At 41.8% G+C, this 14,765-nt stretch overlaps 1 protein-coding gene and 1 long non-coding RNA gene across 4 annotated transcripts in view; both read right to left on the minus strand.

The window, feature by feature from the left end:
- Positions 1-5,559: 5,559 nt before the first annotated feature.
- Positions 5,560-8,127, minus strand: LOC307044770. 3 transcript variants are annotated; one of them, XR_013809685.1, is made up of 4 exons: positions 7,836-8,127; positions 7,633-7,726; positions 7,471-7,558; positions 5,560-7,018 (listed from the first exon to the last, which is right to left on the minus strand). It is a non-coding gene; the product is annotated as an uncharacterized lncRNA (long non-coding RNA). The 3 variants fall into 3 exon arrangements; XR_013809684.1 differs by having other exon boundaries at positions 7,471-7,726; positions 7,927-8,127; XR_013809686.1 differs by having other exon boundaries at positions 7,471-7,726.
- Positions 8,128-10,989: 2,862 nt separating this feature from the next.
- Positions 10,990-14,765, minus strand: part of tcn2 (transcobalamin II) — a gene marked incomplete at its 3' end in the record, with an annotated part of 6,409 nt that continues 2,633 nt past the window's right edge. Inside the window, 1 exon segment of the mRNA XM_079687103.1 lies at positions 10,990-11,067. Coding sequence (XP_079543229.1) covers positions 10,990-11,067 — 78 coding nt within the window.

The following is a 14,765-nucleotide window of genomic DNA, read 5'->3' on the forward strand; positions in this document are numbered from 1 at the left end:
AACAATAATGGCTCTGAATTAGCTAAGAGTGACAGTTTAAAAAGTATGCAATTACCTAATTCATTATGTCTTATGCGCTAACCTATTATTTAATGTGCTTCAAAAGGACATGAATATCGCCTTCATCAGTGACTGCTCCACCCCAGGATCTGACCATACGATGGCAACCATCGTGGTCGAGGGAAACAAATGAATGAGCAAGCATTCTGCGTTAAATGTGTTCATGCTGTTTGAAATAATGACTGTCGGCAGTGTAAACATCTTTGTTACATCTCTTGTAAAATGGATGTGTGTGATCTGCAGATTGGTGGCCATTGAGAGTTTGTTTCTGTAGTTTTACAAAAACTTTACATATTTTACATATTTGGCACTGGTTGTAAATATGCAAAGGCCTCTAACTTCGATGTGATGGCAGCATGTATTTGCTGTGTCCCCATTTCCCATGGTAATATGGCTAATGTGTTTATTTATTATTTGTGGGGCAATTTAAATTTGTGTTATTTATCTTTTTTTTCAAGATTTAAATGAAGCTCAGCGCAAGTTCTTTCAGGACGACTGGGTGTACATTCACTCCGCACATGCATATAATCAGCTCATCACAGGCGTTCTCTTTAACCTATTACATTTCACCTCATTCTCCAGCAGCCAATCAACGTGCTGCAGCCAAACTATAAAATGGTTCTCCTCTCTCCTGCAGTTAGCTGTGATTTCAGGTTAGCGGTCGGATAGTTTAAAAATCAGCTCCTAAGTTCTAACTTTATATATACAGTCTATGGTTCTAACCCTATCTCCTATTCCTTGACCTCTGAGTGAAACGTCACGGGGTTAAGGGATAGCGGATAGGAGAATTCAAAAGGATTTAGGAGAAGAGACTGCAGTACTTTAGAGAATCCGACTGCACTTTCACTATCCAACGTGTTTATGATGCGCTAGCGGACGTCATCAATGTGCGTCTGCTGAACTACAACTTTCTGAAAGCGGACTACCATAAGCGCATCATTAATAAACGCTGTTATTGTGTTGTTTTATGCTTTATGAACGTGTGCAACAGTGAACAATATGTTGTACACAGGGCCGCCCCTTGCCAACTTGGGGCCCTAAGCGACATTGTGAGATGAGGCCCCCTCCCCAACCGACAGGAGTGAAAAAAAAATAGTTTGGAAACAAAGTAGGCTACTTTGCAAATATAATTCCTGTTTATTATTATTATTATTATCAACAGTTACTTTTTTATACAGTGAGGTAAATGGTAAATGTGCATGTATGTCGTTCAGTATGCGTTTACTAGGGGTGTAACGGTTCACAAACATTTCGGTTCGGTACTTACCTCGGTTTTTAGGTCACGGTTCAGTTCGGTACGTTTTCGGTACAGCAGAAAAAATTATCACAAAACATAAAATATATATATTTTTTATTATTATTAAACTGTGAATAATGTATTCTCTCAAATAAATACAAAATATAATAAAATAAACATTAAGGTGCAGCATTTCGATGAACTGAAATAATCTTTATTTGAACTGTACTGTACTAGTACCTAAGCAGCCAGTTTGACATTAGGACTTGCTTGTCATTGTATTTTCATGCTTTTTTAAAAGAAAAATGAACTTGTCGAAAGGGCAGACCTGCTGGCACTAACAATGTCTCCTGCTGTGGAGAACACCCTCTCGCTAGGGGCAGAGGTAGCAGATACAGCCAGGTAGCGCTTTGCTAACATGGCAACATAAGGATATTTGGCGTTTGTAATAGCTTTGGCTCGGTCTGAACTTTCTGCGAGTGGTGGAGGCTTAAATGCTAGTGGGAGTTGGGTTTGCTCTTCAGTCTTTTTTCTTTTGGTACCGGTGATATTCACGTTCGGGTGATGCCTTTTCAAATGAGTGTGCAAGTTTGATGTATTGCCAGCCGCGTAACCAATTTTAGTTGAACAATGCCGACAAAAAGCTTTGGTTCGGTCCACCTGTCTTTGTCCATCATCCTTGTACGTAACTGCGAAACCAAAATGTTCCCAAACCGGAGACTTCAATAATGCTGGAGGATTTTCAGCATTTTTCTTTGCCAAATACTAGCCTCAAAAAGATTAAAATATAATTAATGCAAATAAACTACTCCTACTAATAATGATAATCATAATCAATTCAATAATAAAAATACTATATTGTTTTATTATAATATAGTTGTAATATAGTCAAGACTCAAGACAAAACATGCTTATGACATGCTCAAAAACTGATATTTCTTAAATCTGTATTCAAATGTAGTTCCCTCTGTCAGCAATGTATCAACAACTACACACACATTTCTATCAGTATTTCTCTGTGTTGTGGTTGACATGATGATGACTGTTAGGAGTTAAGGGGAGAGGCTGAGCATCACCATGAAATGTGCAAATTGACATAAAAATGAATAAAAGGGGAAAAAATGCTCCATGTTTTTTAGGCTGTAAACTTTAACTGTTATGTAAGCCAACTAGACAGACAGTTTATCACTCTTCCTCCTGTACATTAGCATATAAAAGGCATAACAGACTTGAATGAACGGTAAATAAAGAATGCTGGAAATAACTGCATCTCCATTGGCCTATATGCTATGCAGAGACTGCCTTCTTCATGTCGTGAATTGCAGCTGATGTTTTAATATGGCAATTGGCAATTTGATTTATACAACATTCAAGTAGTACATTTGACTCATACAATAACCCACCTTCGAGTGATGCTCTAGTTTCTTCATGTTTTGTTTTTTTCCCCTCTTGCTTGCGCCAGACTGAAACTGTCTTTTCACCGACATCTCTTCACCTGCACTAGTGGCCGTATCAAAGCCGTGATTGGTCAGATGTCGATTCATTGCAACGGTGTCGGGTTACAGACGTGCTCCCCTTGTCACCTTTCACTCTCGTGGGGGGTGCGCAGAGAACTGAGCGGAGAACTGCGCACAGCAGCTGAGGAACCTCTGGGCGGGGCCCCCTGCGCAAGGCGAGGCCCCATGCAGCCTGCGTGATTGGCCCTGGTTGTACATTAAGGTTGAAATTAAAACAAATAAGTAAAGTGAAAGAAAATCGTTGTCACATTGATAATTGTTGCTCACACTCACCTCACCCTCCTGGCAACATACAAAACAATTGATGGAAACCGTGTTAGACCTACACATGTATTGCTGTACATATCACCATTCTTAAGTTTATAACATTTTGAATTAAAATATGGCCAAAAGTGTCAATTACATTTGAAGCTGTATTGGCTTATTGATGTGTTATGGGACAAAATAGTTGTTTACCCAAATATATTATACTATCAAATGACCACAGGCCCAACACTGTTGCACTCAATGAATAACCAATAATCACCCAGCTGAATAGTATGTTGCTCAATTACCCTATTAGTGTCCTATATAAGAGCAGGTGGGCAGTATCACAGTTTCAGAGCAAGATGGCAGAAATGGAGCTTGTGGCTGCTGTGTTGCAAAACAATAGAGCAAACATTCAGAGGAGGAGAGCACGACTGCGGAGGCTGGCAGTAGGTTTATAAGGGGTAAGTGCAGTGGATTCTGATACTGGTTTTAATGATAGATTACAGAGCATGCTTACATTGCACATACTATCAAGAGTATAGCTGAAACTGTTCCTGTATATTTCATGTGTTTCTGTGTACCTGTGTGAAGTTAGCTTTGAGGGCTTTCTGACAGAAAATTGTCTTTTGGTTTAGCCAACAAACATAGTATTGGTTATTTATAGCAAACTTGAAGGCTATCTCCTCCCATGTGCTTGCCTTACACAACAAATATGAATAATTGTTTAAAAAAATAAAGGAAAGCCACAATATTGATGTATTTTAACCTATTTACACCTGTTTTGTCTTCTACAGGAGAGGATCAACATCTACGTCAACCCAAACCACCATGTCCCTGTGGTACAAATCTATATGGATCAGTCCAAAGGTCTTAGATTTGACTACCGCCCGTCGAGGGAATCCATCAAGGCCCTGATGACCCTTCTCAGGTGGGAGAAGACCCATGGCTGGGTTCAGCATGTGGAGGTCCTCCTCGTGGTCTACTGGCTGGCACATGGGTTGTCCTATTCGGTTGTCTCCAGGGTTTTTGATGTGCCCAAGACCACAGTTTTCGATATTGTCCACAGGATGTTTGAGGCAATATTATGTCTGTTGGAGAAGGTCATCCATTTCCCCACACAAGCACAGTGTGCTGAAGTTGGCAATGGCTTTCATCGCCTTGCCAACAGCCCAGCCTTCAGCCACTGTGTGGGAGCTATAGATGGATGCCACGTCCGCATCAAGGTCCCCAATAGCCCCCATGCCCAGGATTACCTGAACAGGAAACTGTTCTTCTCTGTCCAGCTTCAGGGAATCTGTGACAGTCATGGCAAATTCCTGGACATTTTTGTTGGCTACCCTGGTTCGGTCCACGACACCAGGGTGCTCAGGAACAGTCCAGTGTTTGTGAGGGGCTGTTACCCACCAGCTGGCCATTACATTGTGGGGATGGAGGTTAACCGTGCCTGAGGGACCCTCTTAACCTCATCATACCGTACCGGGAACCGTTGAGGGGTAGAGTGGAGGCGCGCTTCAACCGACACCATGCCAGAGCCCGATCGGTTATAGAGAGGGCTTTTGGGATGATGAAGGCACGGTGGAGAGGGATCTTCTTCAAGGCCCTGGAAGTGGATCACAGCTTTTCCCCCAAGGTGATAGCAGTGTGTGCAGTGCTCCACAACATCTGCATCACTACTAGAGACATCCTGGAGCCAACTGAGGGAGAGGATCTGCTACCTCCACAGGGACCTGTGCAGATGGATGAACATGCTGGTCAGCACTATAGGGACAGACTGGCAGCACACGTCTCAGCCCCACATGAGCGTCCTCCACACCTAAATGAACATGATTATTTCCATATATACACAAGTTATTGAGCCGTTTCCGCTCTACATCCTGAACTCCTCCCTTCGATGCAATGCACTTCCGTTTTGGCGGACTGTGTTTGTTTTGCTAGCTAGCTCCGTTGTGCCGACAAAGCACTGATATCGCAGAGACAAAGAGGATATAACAATTACAACATGAAGAAAAGTGGTTCGGGAACTACGTGTGCGGTAGTTGGTTGCAATCACTCGAGAAAGCACCTGAACGAGTGGTTAGATAGAGAGTGCTACGAACACAAACCAGCACCCAGCCATGTTGTTCATTAAATACAGATAAACACAACAAATACTGCATGCATTGTATTTTTTAATATTATATATGAATATTTTCATAGTGATGTAATTGTGTGGGCTGCTTTTATATTTTAATTTGTAATACCTGTTAGGATTAAACATGTGATCTTTCTTGTTGAAGCCATTTCTTTAGTTTCCTCTAAACAATTAATTCATTCAGTGTTATTTATGTACAGTATGAGCTTAATATGAATGATGAACTGTGTTAAAAGAAATTGTAGCACTCTAAGGAACATATGTAATGCAATAACAGTGCAATAATGAAATTAAATTACATCAAACTTTATTTTCACTCAAACAGTACAGGCACATATGATATATTGCACAGCATAAAGAGATCATGTAAATTGTGCATTATGTAAACAACAGACAATTCCATCTATTGCCATGGATTGAACGAAGTAGGAGCAAATTTTGCTGTACGTTATGCTGGGCCACGTCGTCATGTTATCCTCCCAGTTTTGCACTGAATTCGGGTGGGGGAGAGTAACGCCATCTCCAGTCAAAGAAGTAGAATCGTGTTCCCAAGCTAGCATCACTGTTAGCATCGAAATCGCTGTGTTTACACCAGTGCCCGTCTGACTGTTTACACCGGTTTACACCGACAGACGCTGTGCAAAAGACTTCCGGCGGAAATGAAGTGCATTTGTGTAGGGTTATGGCGCTACCCGTGGTTTGTCGCGTAAACTTGTCTATAGTAAGTATATTAATGGCTTTCTTACATCATTCATTTTTTTTAATATGCAATCATTCCCCATGAATACATGTTACTAATGCATGTTATGTGTCTCTTGTGGTCCAGGTTGCCATGCTTGGATTGTTGCTACTCCTGCTGCAGCATGTTCCAGTTGGAAGCAACTAAGCTCCATCTTTTTCGTTGATGTTCACCCCGTTATATTGAATTTTTGTCATGTTTATTTGTACATACGACACCTATTGCACGTCTGTCCGTCCTGGGAGAGGGATCCCTGCTCTGTTGCTTTCCCTGAGGTTTCTTCCATGTTTTCTCCCTGTTAAAAGTTTTTTTTTTTTTCGGGAGTTGTTCCTCATTGACTGCAAGGGTCTAAGGACAGAGGGTGTCGTACACATTAGAAAGCCCCCTGAAGCAAGTTTTTGGTTGTTAAATAAACATTTGGCTGATACATTTCACTGGAGTGGGTGTCATTTTGCATGTAGTGTTTGTCATTACACAACAGTCATTATTTTGCATTTATAGCACAAATATTGTTGAAAGTAACTGTTGTATTGTATTTGAAAAAGCTGCTATGACATGTGGTGCTTTTGTGTAATTTTCCCTTTTATGTAAAATGCTTGTTTATTGAAGCACTGTTTGAGTGTTATCCAAATCATCAACTTAAACATTTATTTGTATTTTTCACAAGCTCTGACATTATATGAAGAAGACGCTCATTCTGCTCATTGAGCGCTTTCAGAAGTCACTCATTCTGCTCATAGAGCACTGCAACCCGGGCCTCGTCCTTCTCTGCCTGCTTTTTCAGGAAGGCCAACACGCTGCTTCTCCGCCTTGGCCTTTCGTTGGTGGTTGGGAGCTGGTGGAGGGCACAGGCTCCTCCTCACTGCTGAGGGAAACTTGGGAAGGCCCTTCTCCAGCAGAGGTGGAGGCCTCAGCAGCAGTCTGGCCATGGCTTGACAACGGGCATGAGGCAACTACTGTAGGGTGGGAGGCTGAATTGATGGCCTTCCCCCAATTGCCTCATGCATGGCCTCAAACCATGGCCAGGTATCTGCTGAGGCTTCTCCCCCCTCTGTTCCTGTCCCAGTTGGGGGATTATTTAACTCCTATTGACAACACAGATAACAGACTGTTAGTTAAAGGGCAGTGAGGGCAAAATCACATTACATTGCATTTAGCTGACGCTTTTATCCAAAGCAACTTACAATAAGTGCATTCGACCAAGAAAATACAAACTTGAAGAAAACAATCATAAGTAAATCAGGTTTCATAGAGCCAAAACATTTCAAGTGCTACTCAACTGGCTTTAGATAAGCCAGTCCTTTGTTAGTATATAAGTGCTTTGTTATATGAGTGCTTAGTTTGTATATAAGTGCACACCAAACGAAATATTGTACTAATTCTAAATGTGTAATTGCTTATGCCTTAAATGTTAAGTGTAAATAACAAAGCGAATTCACATTTTAATATAGGAGGCTGGGGTCGCCAGTTTAAGTCTGTAGCATAATATCTACAAACAATAACCCACCACAGTGCCCAGCCATGTGATTTGCTTTACCTTGTATTTTGTTTTCAATTTGTCCCATTTCTTTGACGTCTGTGGACCAGTCACCTGGCCCTCCAGACCCATCTCTTTAACAACCTGCCTTTAGTTACAAATTATCTTAATTCACCATGCACATTTATTAAAACATTTTATCAGACAAATATATGTATTTACTCCCAGCCTAATTTGGCAGCATTTCGTTTCCCACTGAACAGGTGCTCCAGCTTAACCCTTGCACTAATTAAGGCAAGGGTTTCAGCATCTGTGACTGAAATAAATACATCATATTAGGCTTGCATGGTACAACGCTGGAAGCTAAGAATTAAATAGCCTAATGCAAACTGAGCATAAAGGTTTTAGTACGATGTTAACTTTACCTGGATAATTTCACAACAGTCATTTCATATAAGCATGTTGCCAAGTTATGGCTTAAGAATGCAAAAGCTTAAGAGAGCAGCGGTAACTTACATGATCTTCGTTTGTCTGCCATGATCGGTTGTTTCCGTGAACGACCGAATATTCCCTCGCCTTAAATGGCACCACCGCAAGGCATTGTGGGGCAGCATTTTCTCCTCTCCTTTCGGTTAGGGAGGTCCAGTGGTTCCTAAGCTAAAGGAGGTTATAAAGGAAGTTTGAAACCTCCTTTCCTATCATTCTAGAGAATTCGAAAGGCACTTATCATGGCTGCCACTGAGGGACTTCCGGGTCATTTCACTCCGTTAGGAAGGTTCCTAAGCTAAATGGACTATTCGACTTCAGCCCAGGTGTTCATGCACTTTATCATATGGCATGTGTCAATAAATGTTCAAACAAAATGAATTCTCTCCTGATTGAAACATCATGTGTTGAAATAAACAACTGCAGTTCAAAATAAAAAGTGAATTGCCTAATATTTTTGTTGTGGAATCAATTAATTTCTTTCTTTAATGGCAAAAACATGAAAAAGCTAAGAAAAAAAACGATTGAATACAATATATTTGGAGCAACTTAATTCATAAATGGTTGTCAACTTAAAAACGTGTGTTCACAATGATGGTAATTAAGTACATACAACTTAAAATTCCTTTTAAATCATACGGTAAAACAAGTTAGAACAACTTAATTTTTGGAGTAATCAACTTAAAAACTTGTATCCCGAATGATGTTAATTAAGTACATACAACTTAAAATTCCTTTTAAATCATGTGTGTAAAAACTAGTCGGAACAACTTAATCTTTTGAGTAATCAACTTCAAAACTTGTGTTTATAATACCAATTATTAAGTAAGTGGTAATTAAAAACACCTGATTGTAGAGGAAAAGCCTTCTCCCCTAACTCAAATAACTTTGTTGCTTTAAGACAATTTCATTAGAAGTTGTCTTAAGTCAATAAACATTGATGCAAACTGTTGCGTTGATTTTCTTTGTTGAGCCAAGGCATTTGCTTTTAGAGTGCAGCAGAAGAGAAAAACATTAAGGTCGCAAACACAGGTGTATAAACAATATAAGCCCAATTGCAGCGGCGGCAGCCACAGGCTATGCGACAAACAGTCTATGCAATAAACACACATAACGGTATTAGGCTTGAAAAAAAGTGTTGCAGCTTTTTCATTGACATAGTGTGCAAACAACGCTACACTGTAAGCCCGGATAAGTTGAATCTACTTTAAAAAATAGAGGAAAGTGGTTGCCTTTAAAAATGTAAGTAAAGCATTATGAAAACTTGAGTCAATTAAACTTAAATTAATCAAGGACTTCAGGTACCGGACTATAAATATTCACCAAATGTATTCCAAACCATATTCTTCCAAACTCTCTGCTGTAGTCCGACCACCAGGAGACTATTGATGTGTGTAGTGAGTTTGGTAGTAATATACTGTATAATAGTAACGTTATTGAATATTATTGTATTCTCTTTTTTCGGAGTTGCACTTTGCAGACGGTCCCTGAGCACTCATTTCTTCTCCGGCTGCAGATAGAGACCTATAGGCGCTTTCACACCGCAGTACTTTTCTCACAAAGGTTCATCAGAACTTAGTTCATGAGAACTCTTTAGTTCTCATGAACTAAATACAGATCGCGTTCACACCGGAATAAATCCCTGAGGGAGGATTAGGCAAATGAAGCCGCTGACGTCACTTCATCTTCTTCTGCCTTGGGATTACTGGCAGGCCGCAAACAACTTCACGGCGTATACTGCCGCCCAAAATCCCCGGCCGGAAGTCCCCGGAGTCCCCGGACTGGCTTCAGTAGAAGCTGCTGGGAGTCCCAGCAGCTTCTACTGAAGCCTTCCGAGTAAAAGGCCAGAACGCCGACACCTCCTCATCTCCACCGCTCCCATGTTTTATTTTGTGTTGACATAAATTAGTCTCTCTGCGTTTTTGCGCTGGGCTAATGCTAATGCTAATAATGATAATAAAATGGCGGCTTCACAAACGTTTTTGGGAGTTTGACGGGGCATGGTTTGCATTCCGCCCAGGCAATCAGACACAGGAACCTTTTTCTCCCTGAAAAGGGGGTAAAAAAGGTTCTGATTAACTAATTTTAGTTCCGGCTCTTTTTGGTGTCAACGCGACATTTCGGAACTATATCAGAACTAAAGTGGGAAAAGTACTGCGGTGTGAACGCGCCTATAGTAATGTGTCCAGTTTGGAGGACAGCACGTATTGGCTTTTTTTGATCAAAATGTGATTGTAGTTCATTGTCAACCTTACGACGGTACTTAGGAGACGTACTTTGTGTCTGAACAACGTTTTGTTCATGAGTTATTGATCCGTGAAATCTGAATCTGACAATATCGTTCCAACTTTACTCAACTTCAACTGATCTTCACTCCCCGACCGTTAGCGCCAGTGAAAACGTTTTCATGTTTTAATGTTTTATACCGTTTGGACTGTCTGTCTCTGTGGATGAAATATGTGCAGCAACGCGTATCTCAGACCATTTACCGGTTCTGTTTACAACTTCGATCCCTTCCGCAGGAGTCGAATCACGTGCCCCTGTGCGTTGTGCGTTCGATTAACCCCTTGACTCCCTAGAAATCCTTCGTGCTTGCCTTTCCAATTTTGTATTGAAAAAGTATCTGCACTTAGGCTAGCCCACACTAATGCTACCCCAGATCCTGCTCCTTTTCTGTGTCCTGCTGTCCTCAACCACTTTGAGCCTGTATCCCTCTCTTCTCTCTCGGATGTAGTCAAGCACTTGCGGCCGACAAACTGCACCTCAGACAGCATTCCCTCTCGCTTTCTCAGAGATGTTTTCAAATCAGTTGGAGCAAGTATTTTATTACTTATAAACACCTCTCTTAGCTCAGGATGTGTCCCAGCTGCCTTCAAACATGCCGTGGTCCAGCCACTACTTAAAAAGAAAAATCTCGACCCCTCCATTCTGGCAAATTCTAGGCCCACCTCCCAGCTACCTTTTTTATCTAAAGCCCTGGAGTGAGTAGTCTATGTCCAGCTGCAGTCTTTCTTAACCACTCATGGCATTCATGAAAAGTTTCAGAAAACTTCAAACCCATGCAAAGAACTGAAACAGCCCTTATAAGAGTTGTTAATGATCTGCTCCTAGCCGCCGACTCAGGTAGCCCAGCTGTCCTGGTGCTGTTAGACCTGACAGCTGCCTTTGCCACTGTGGACCATAGCATCCTGTTGTCACGGCTTGAACAGTCCGCAGGCATCACAGGCTCTGCCCTTGCATGGTTCAGGTCCTACCTGACAGACCGTAGCTTCTCAGTGCAGCTAGGTGCCTTCTCCTCTGCTAAAGCCCCTCTTACCTGTGGGGTTCCCCAAGGCTCTATCCTGGGCCCCATCCTCTTTTTACTGTACATACTGCCCCTAGGTTCAATTCTCACTAAACACAATATTCCCTTCCACTGCTACGCCGACGATGTACAGATCTATCTGCAGTTGATGGACTGCTTGATAGAGATAAAATCCTGGCTGAGCAAAAACTTCCTCAACCTCAACAAGAGCAAGACTGAGGTCATCTTTTTTGGAACCCAACCTCCAGCCTCTCCGGTTGATATTCTGAGGTCTCTCAATGAAAACATCCCCTCTCTGTCATGAACCTTGGAGTGACCTTCACTAGCACTTTTACATTTGACAAGCAGGTCAGCACCGTAGTCAAATCCTGCTTTTTTAAAATAAGACTATTGGCCAAAACCAAGTCGTATTTATCTTTTAATTACCTAGAAAGGGTTATTAATGCCTTTGTTACCTCAAGACTGGATTACTGCAACGCTCTGTATGTGGGTATGGACCAGGCGTCAATTAGACGCCTGCAGCTAGTCCAAAACGCAGCTGCACGTCTTCTGACTGGTGACCACATCAACCCAATTCTGGCCTCACTGGCTTTCAATTCGGTTCAGAATTGATTTTAAAATCCTTTTTTTTGTTTTCAAAGCCCTTAATGGGCTGGCTCCTGCCTATATAGCCAAACTCCTCCATCGCTACACCCCGAGCTTCAAGGTCTGCTGGTCAGCTGTTGCTGATAGTGCTCAAGACCAGGCTCAGAACCAGAGGGCACCGAGCCTTCGCAGCAGCTGGCTCCAGGCTCTGGAACACTCTGCCCCTCCATGTGAGGTCGGCCCAGACCCTAGGGTTTTTTATATTTCTGTTGTAAATGATTGTCTTTTATTGTGATTGTAGTAATGTGTTTTTATTACATGTACAGCACTTTGGCTCGACCAAAAATCGCTTTTAAATGTGCTATATAAATAAAACTTGATTTGATTTGATTCAACCACTGCCGTCTTGCCGTTCCCCCGTGTCCCGCCCTCTCTGTCTGTCTGTGTCTGTTTCAGTTTCGCCAGCAAGACTGCTGGTAGACCAGCATAAATACCAGCTTCACGACGAGTTTAACTACCAGCTTCACCAGCATAGGCCAGCTTAACTACCAGCTAAAACCAGCATAGACCAGCTTAACTACCAGCTAAAACCAGCATAGACCAGCCAAGGGCGCCGGAAGCAGGGGGGCCAGGGGGCCATTGGCCCCCCCACTTTTCAGCCCTGCCCCACATTTTCGCAGCAGCAGATGCCGCGGAAAACTGTACAAATCCCGTTTCAATAATTCCCCTCTACTCTAAAGTCGCATCTAAAACGCGATCTGATCTAGCTGTGTACATTTTGTTATTTTTGATTGTTATATTCAGTCTCACTAGCTTCAGGCATGTTTGAAGCTTGTAAAGGGAAGATGACAGCTCTCACTCGCCACTCTGCTGTTCCTCAGCGCCGCTCCCCCTCCCTCCCGCTGAAATTATGAATGTAAGGTGTATAGTAATCATAGATAACACGGCAGGGTCCGTTACAGTTTGTTTTTATCTGATTTCAAATAAGCAAAGTCTTGGCTTTCAGTACATTAAACTTGTTTCGGCAAATTCAGATGATAAATAGGCCTACAACTTTGAAGCTTGTAAGGCATAATTACAAGCGGAGAACGGAGTAATTTAACGTCACTGCAGGCATAACAACAGCCGGTGTTTCTCGTGAGTCTTTTCCCCGGGAAACAAACACAATACACACTAACGCAAAAATACACAAACACACACGTATATACACGCGGCGCGGAACACTGTACAAATCCCGTTTCAATAATTCCCCTCTACTCTAAAGTCGCATCTAAAACGCGATCTGATCTAGCTGTGTATATTTTGTTATTTTGTATTGTTATATATATTCAATCTCATTAGCTACACGCATTTTTTAAGCTTGTAAAGGGAAGACCACAGCTCGCCTCTCACTGGCCACTCTGCTCTTCCGCAGCGCCGCTCCCCCTCCCTCCCGCTGAAATTATGAATGTAAGGCATAGTAATCATAGATAACACGGCAGGGCCCTTTACAGTTCGTTTTCATCTGATTTCAAATAAACAAAGTCTTGGCTTTCAGAATATTAAACTTGTTTCGGCAAATGCAGATGATAAATACAGGTTTGAAGTTTGTAACGGCATAATTACAAGCGGAGAACTGAGTAATTTAACGTCACAACAGGCATAACAACAGCCGGTGTTTCCCGTGAGTGCAGTAATCCAAACGAAAATATCTTCCCTCCGTAGTATTTTTGATCATTTGCTCCGCTAATAATCAATCAGATCGATGGATTCCAGAGAAGAGAAACACTTTAAAGGCCTTTTTCTAAAAACGATGACTCTGTAACAGTCATTATATAATGTGAACATATTTTGCTTAATATTTGGAGTACAAAAACAATCCTGATCTCATTAGAAAGCTAGGAATCAAAATGTGTCTTCGGGTCAATGCGAACGATTTCGATGGAGCAGGTCACTTTGCATTAGGTAAAATAAAGCAGGCAGACATAACAGGAAGAATATGTACATTTTAACCCAATCAAATAGGACATTGTCACACCATTCAAATGTATCCATGTAAATTACAACCAATAAAAAAGCTTAGATTTGTTTATTTGTTACGTTGTTTACTGTATTTGTTACGTTGTTCTGCTGTGTGTGTCAGCCGTTAACCTAGAGATATAAAGAATATATACACTTGCAAACATGTCAGAAGAACCAGCGCAAAAGAAAACTAAATACGGTCAATCTAAACTTAAATTTAACAACTGGAAGGTCACATCCCTGACATCCACATCTCCGGAGGCTGGACCTTCTTCAAACAGCGAAGCCAGATGAACCCAAAAGCAGCAGCTCTAGTCTGCGGCCGCAGAAACTGTCAAAACCACCGCCGACCCCACCGCCGCCGTTGTTGAACCGAAACAGGCTGGTTCCAACTGCATGGAGGTTTGCTGTCGGGACATTGAGGCGGTTAAAGCTGTACAGCTAACTATCAGAAAAAAGGAGACCGCTAGTAGATTATTTGGGCAAAGAGAAGGTGCTTCAACGCAGAATGGTACAAAAACAGAGTGGTTAATTCTTTGCAAAACCACTAAACGATAGTGATAAATTGCGATGTTAACAACCTCATGATAACCTCATTTTTTTTTTACTTAGGATCATACCTGTGTTTAGTCTAGAAAAAGGTAAATGTGTGCATTTTATTATAAAATTGTGTATATTTACAGACTGTTGCAAACACTAAGAAGCTTATAAACATCAGGTTTAAAACTAAGAGCTTTACAAAAAAGTAACACAATCAAAGATGTTTGGAGTTTTATTTGAGTTATTCATTTACATTTTTTGTCAAAGAGATGCTGATTTGAAACCGTTGTAGCCGTTACGGCATTGCCTGTTTCTGCCGGAGAGAGGGGAGTTTGTCCCAAAGCTTGCCGCTGTATTTACTCCCTCCATCTGACAGGAGGGAGCCTCATGTGTCACTCCACGGAGTTCACTCCGTCACGGAGGGGGAGTGTCTAGGGCC

The sequence above is a fragment of the Notothenia rossii genome (assembly GCF_949606895.1).
Source record: "Notothenia rossii genome assembly, chromosome: 6".
Classification (NCBI taxonomy): domain Eukaryota; kingdom Metazoa; phylum Chordata; class Actinopteri; order Perciformes; family Nototheniidae; genus Notothenia; species Notothenia rossii.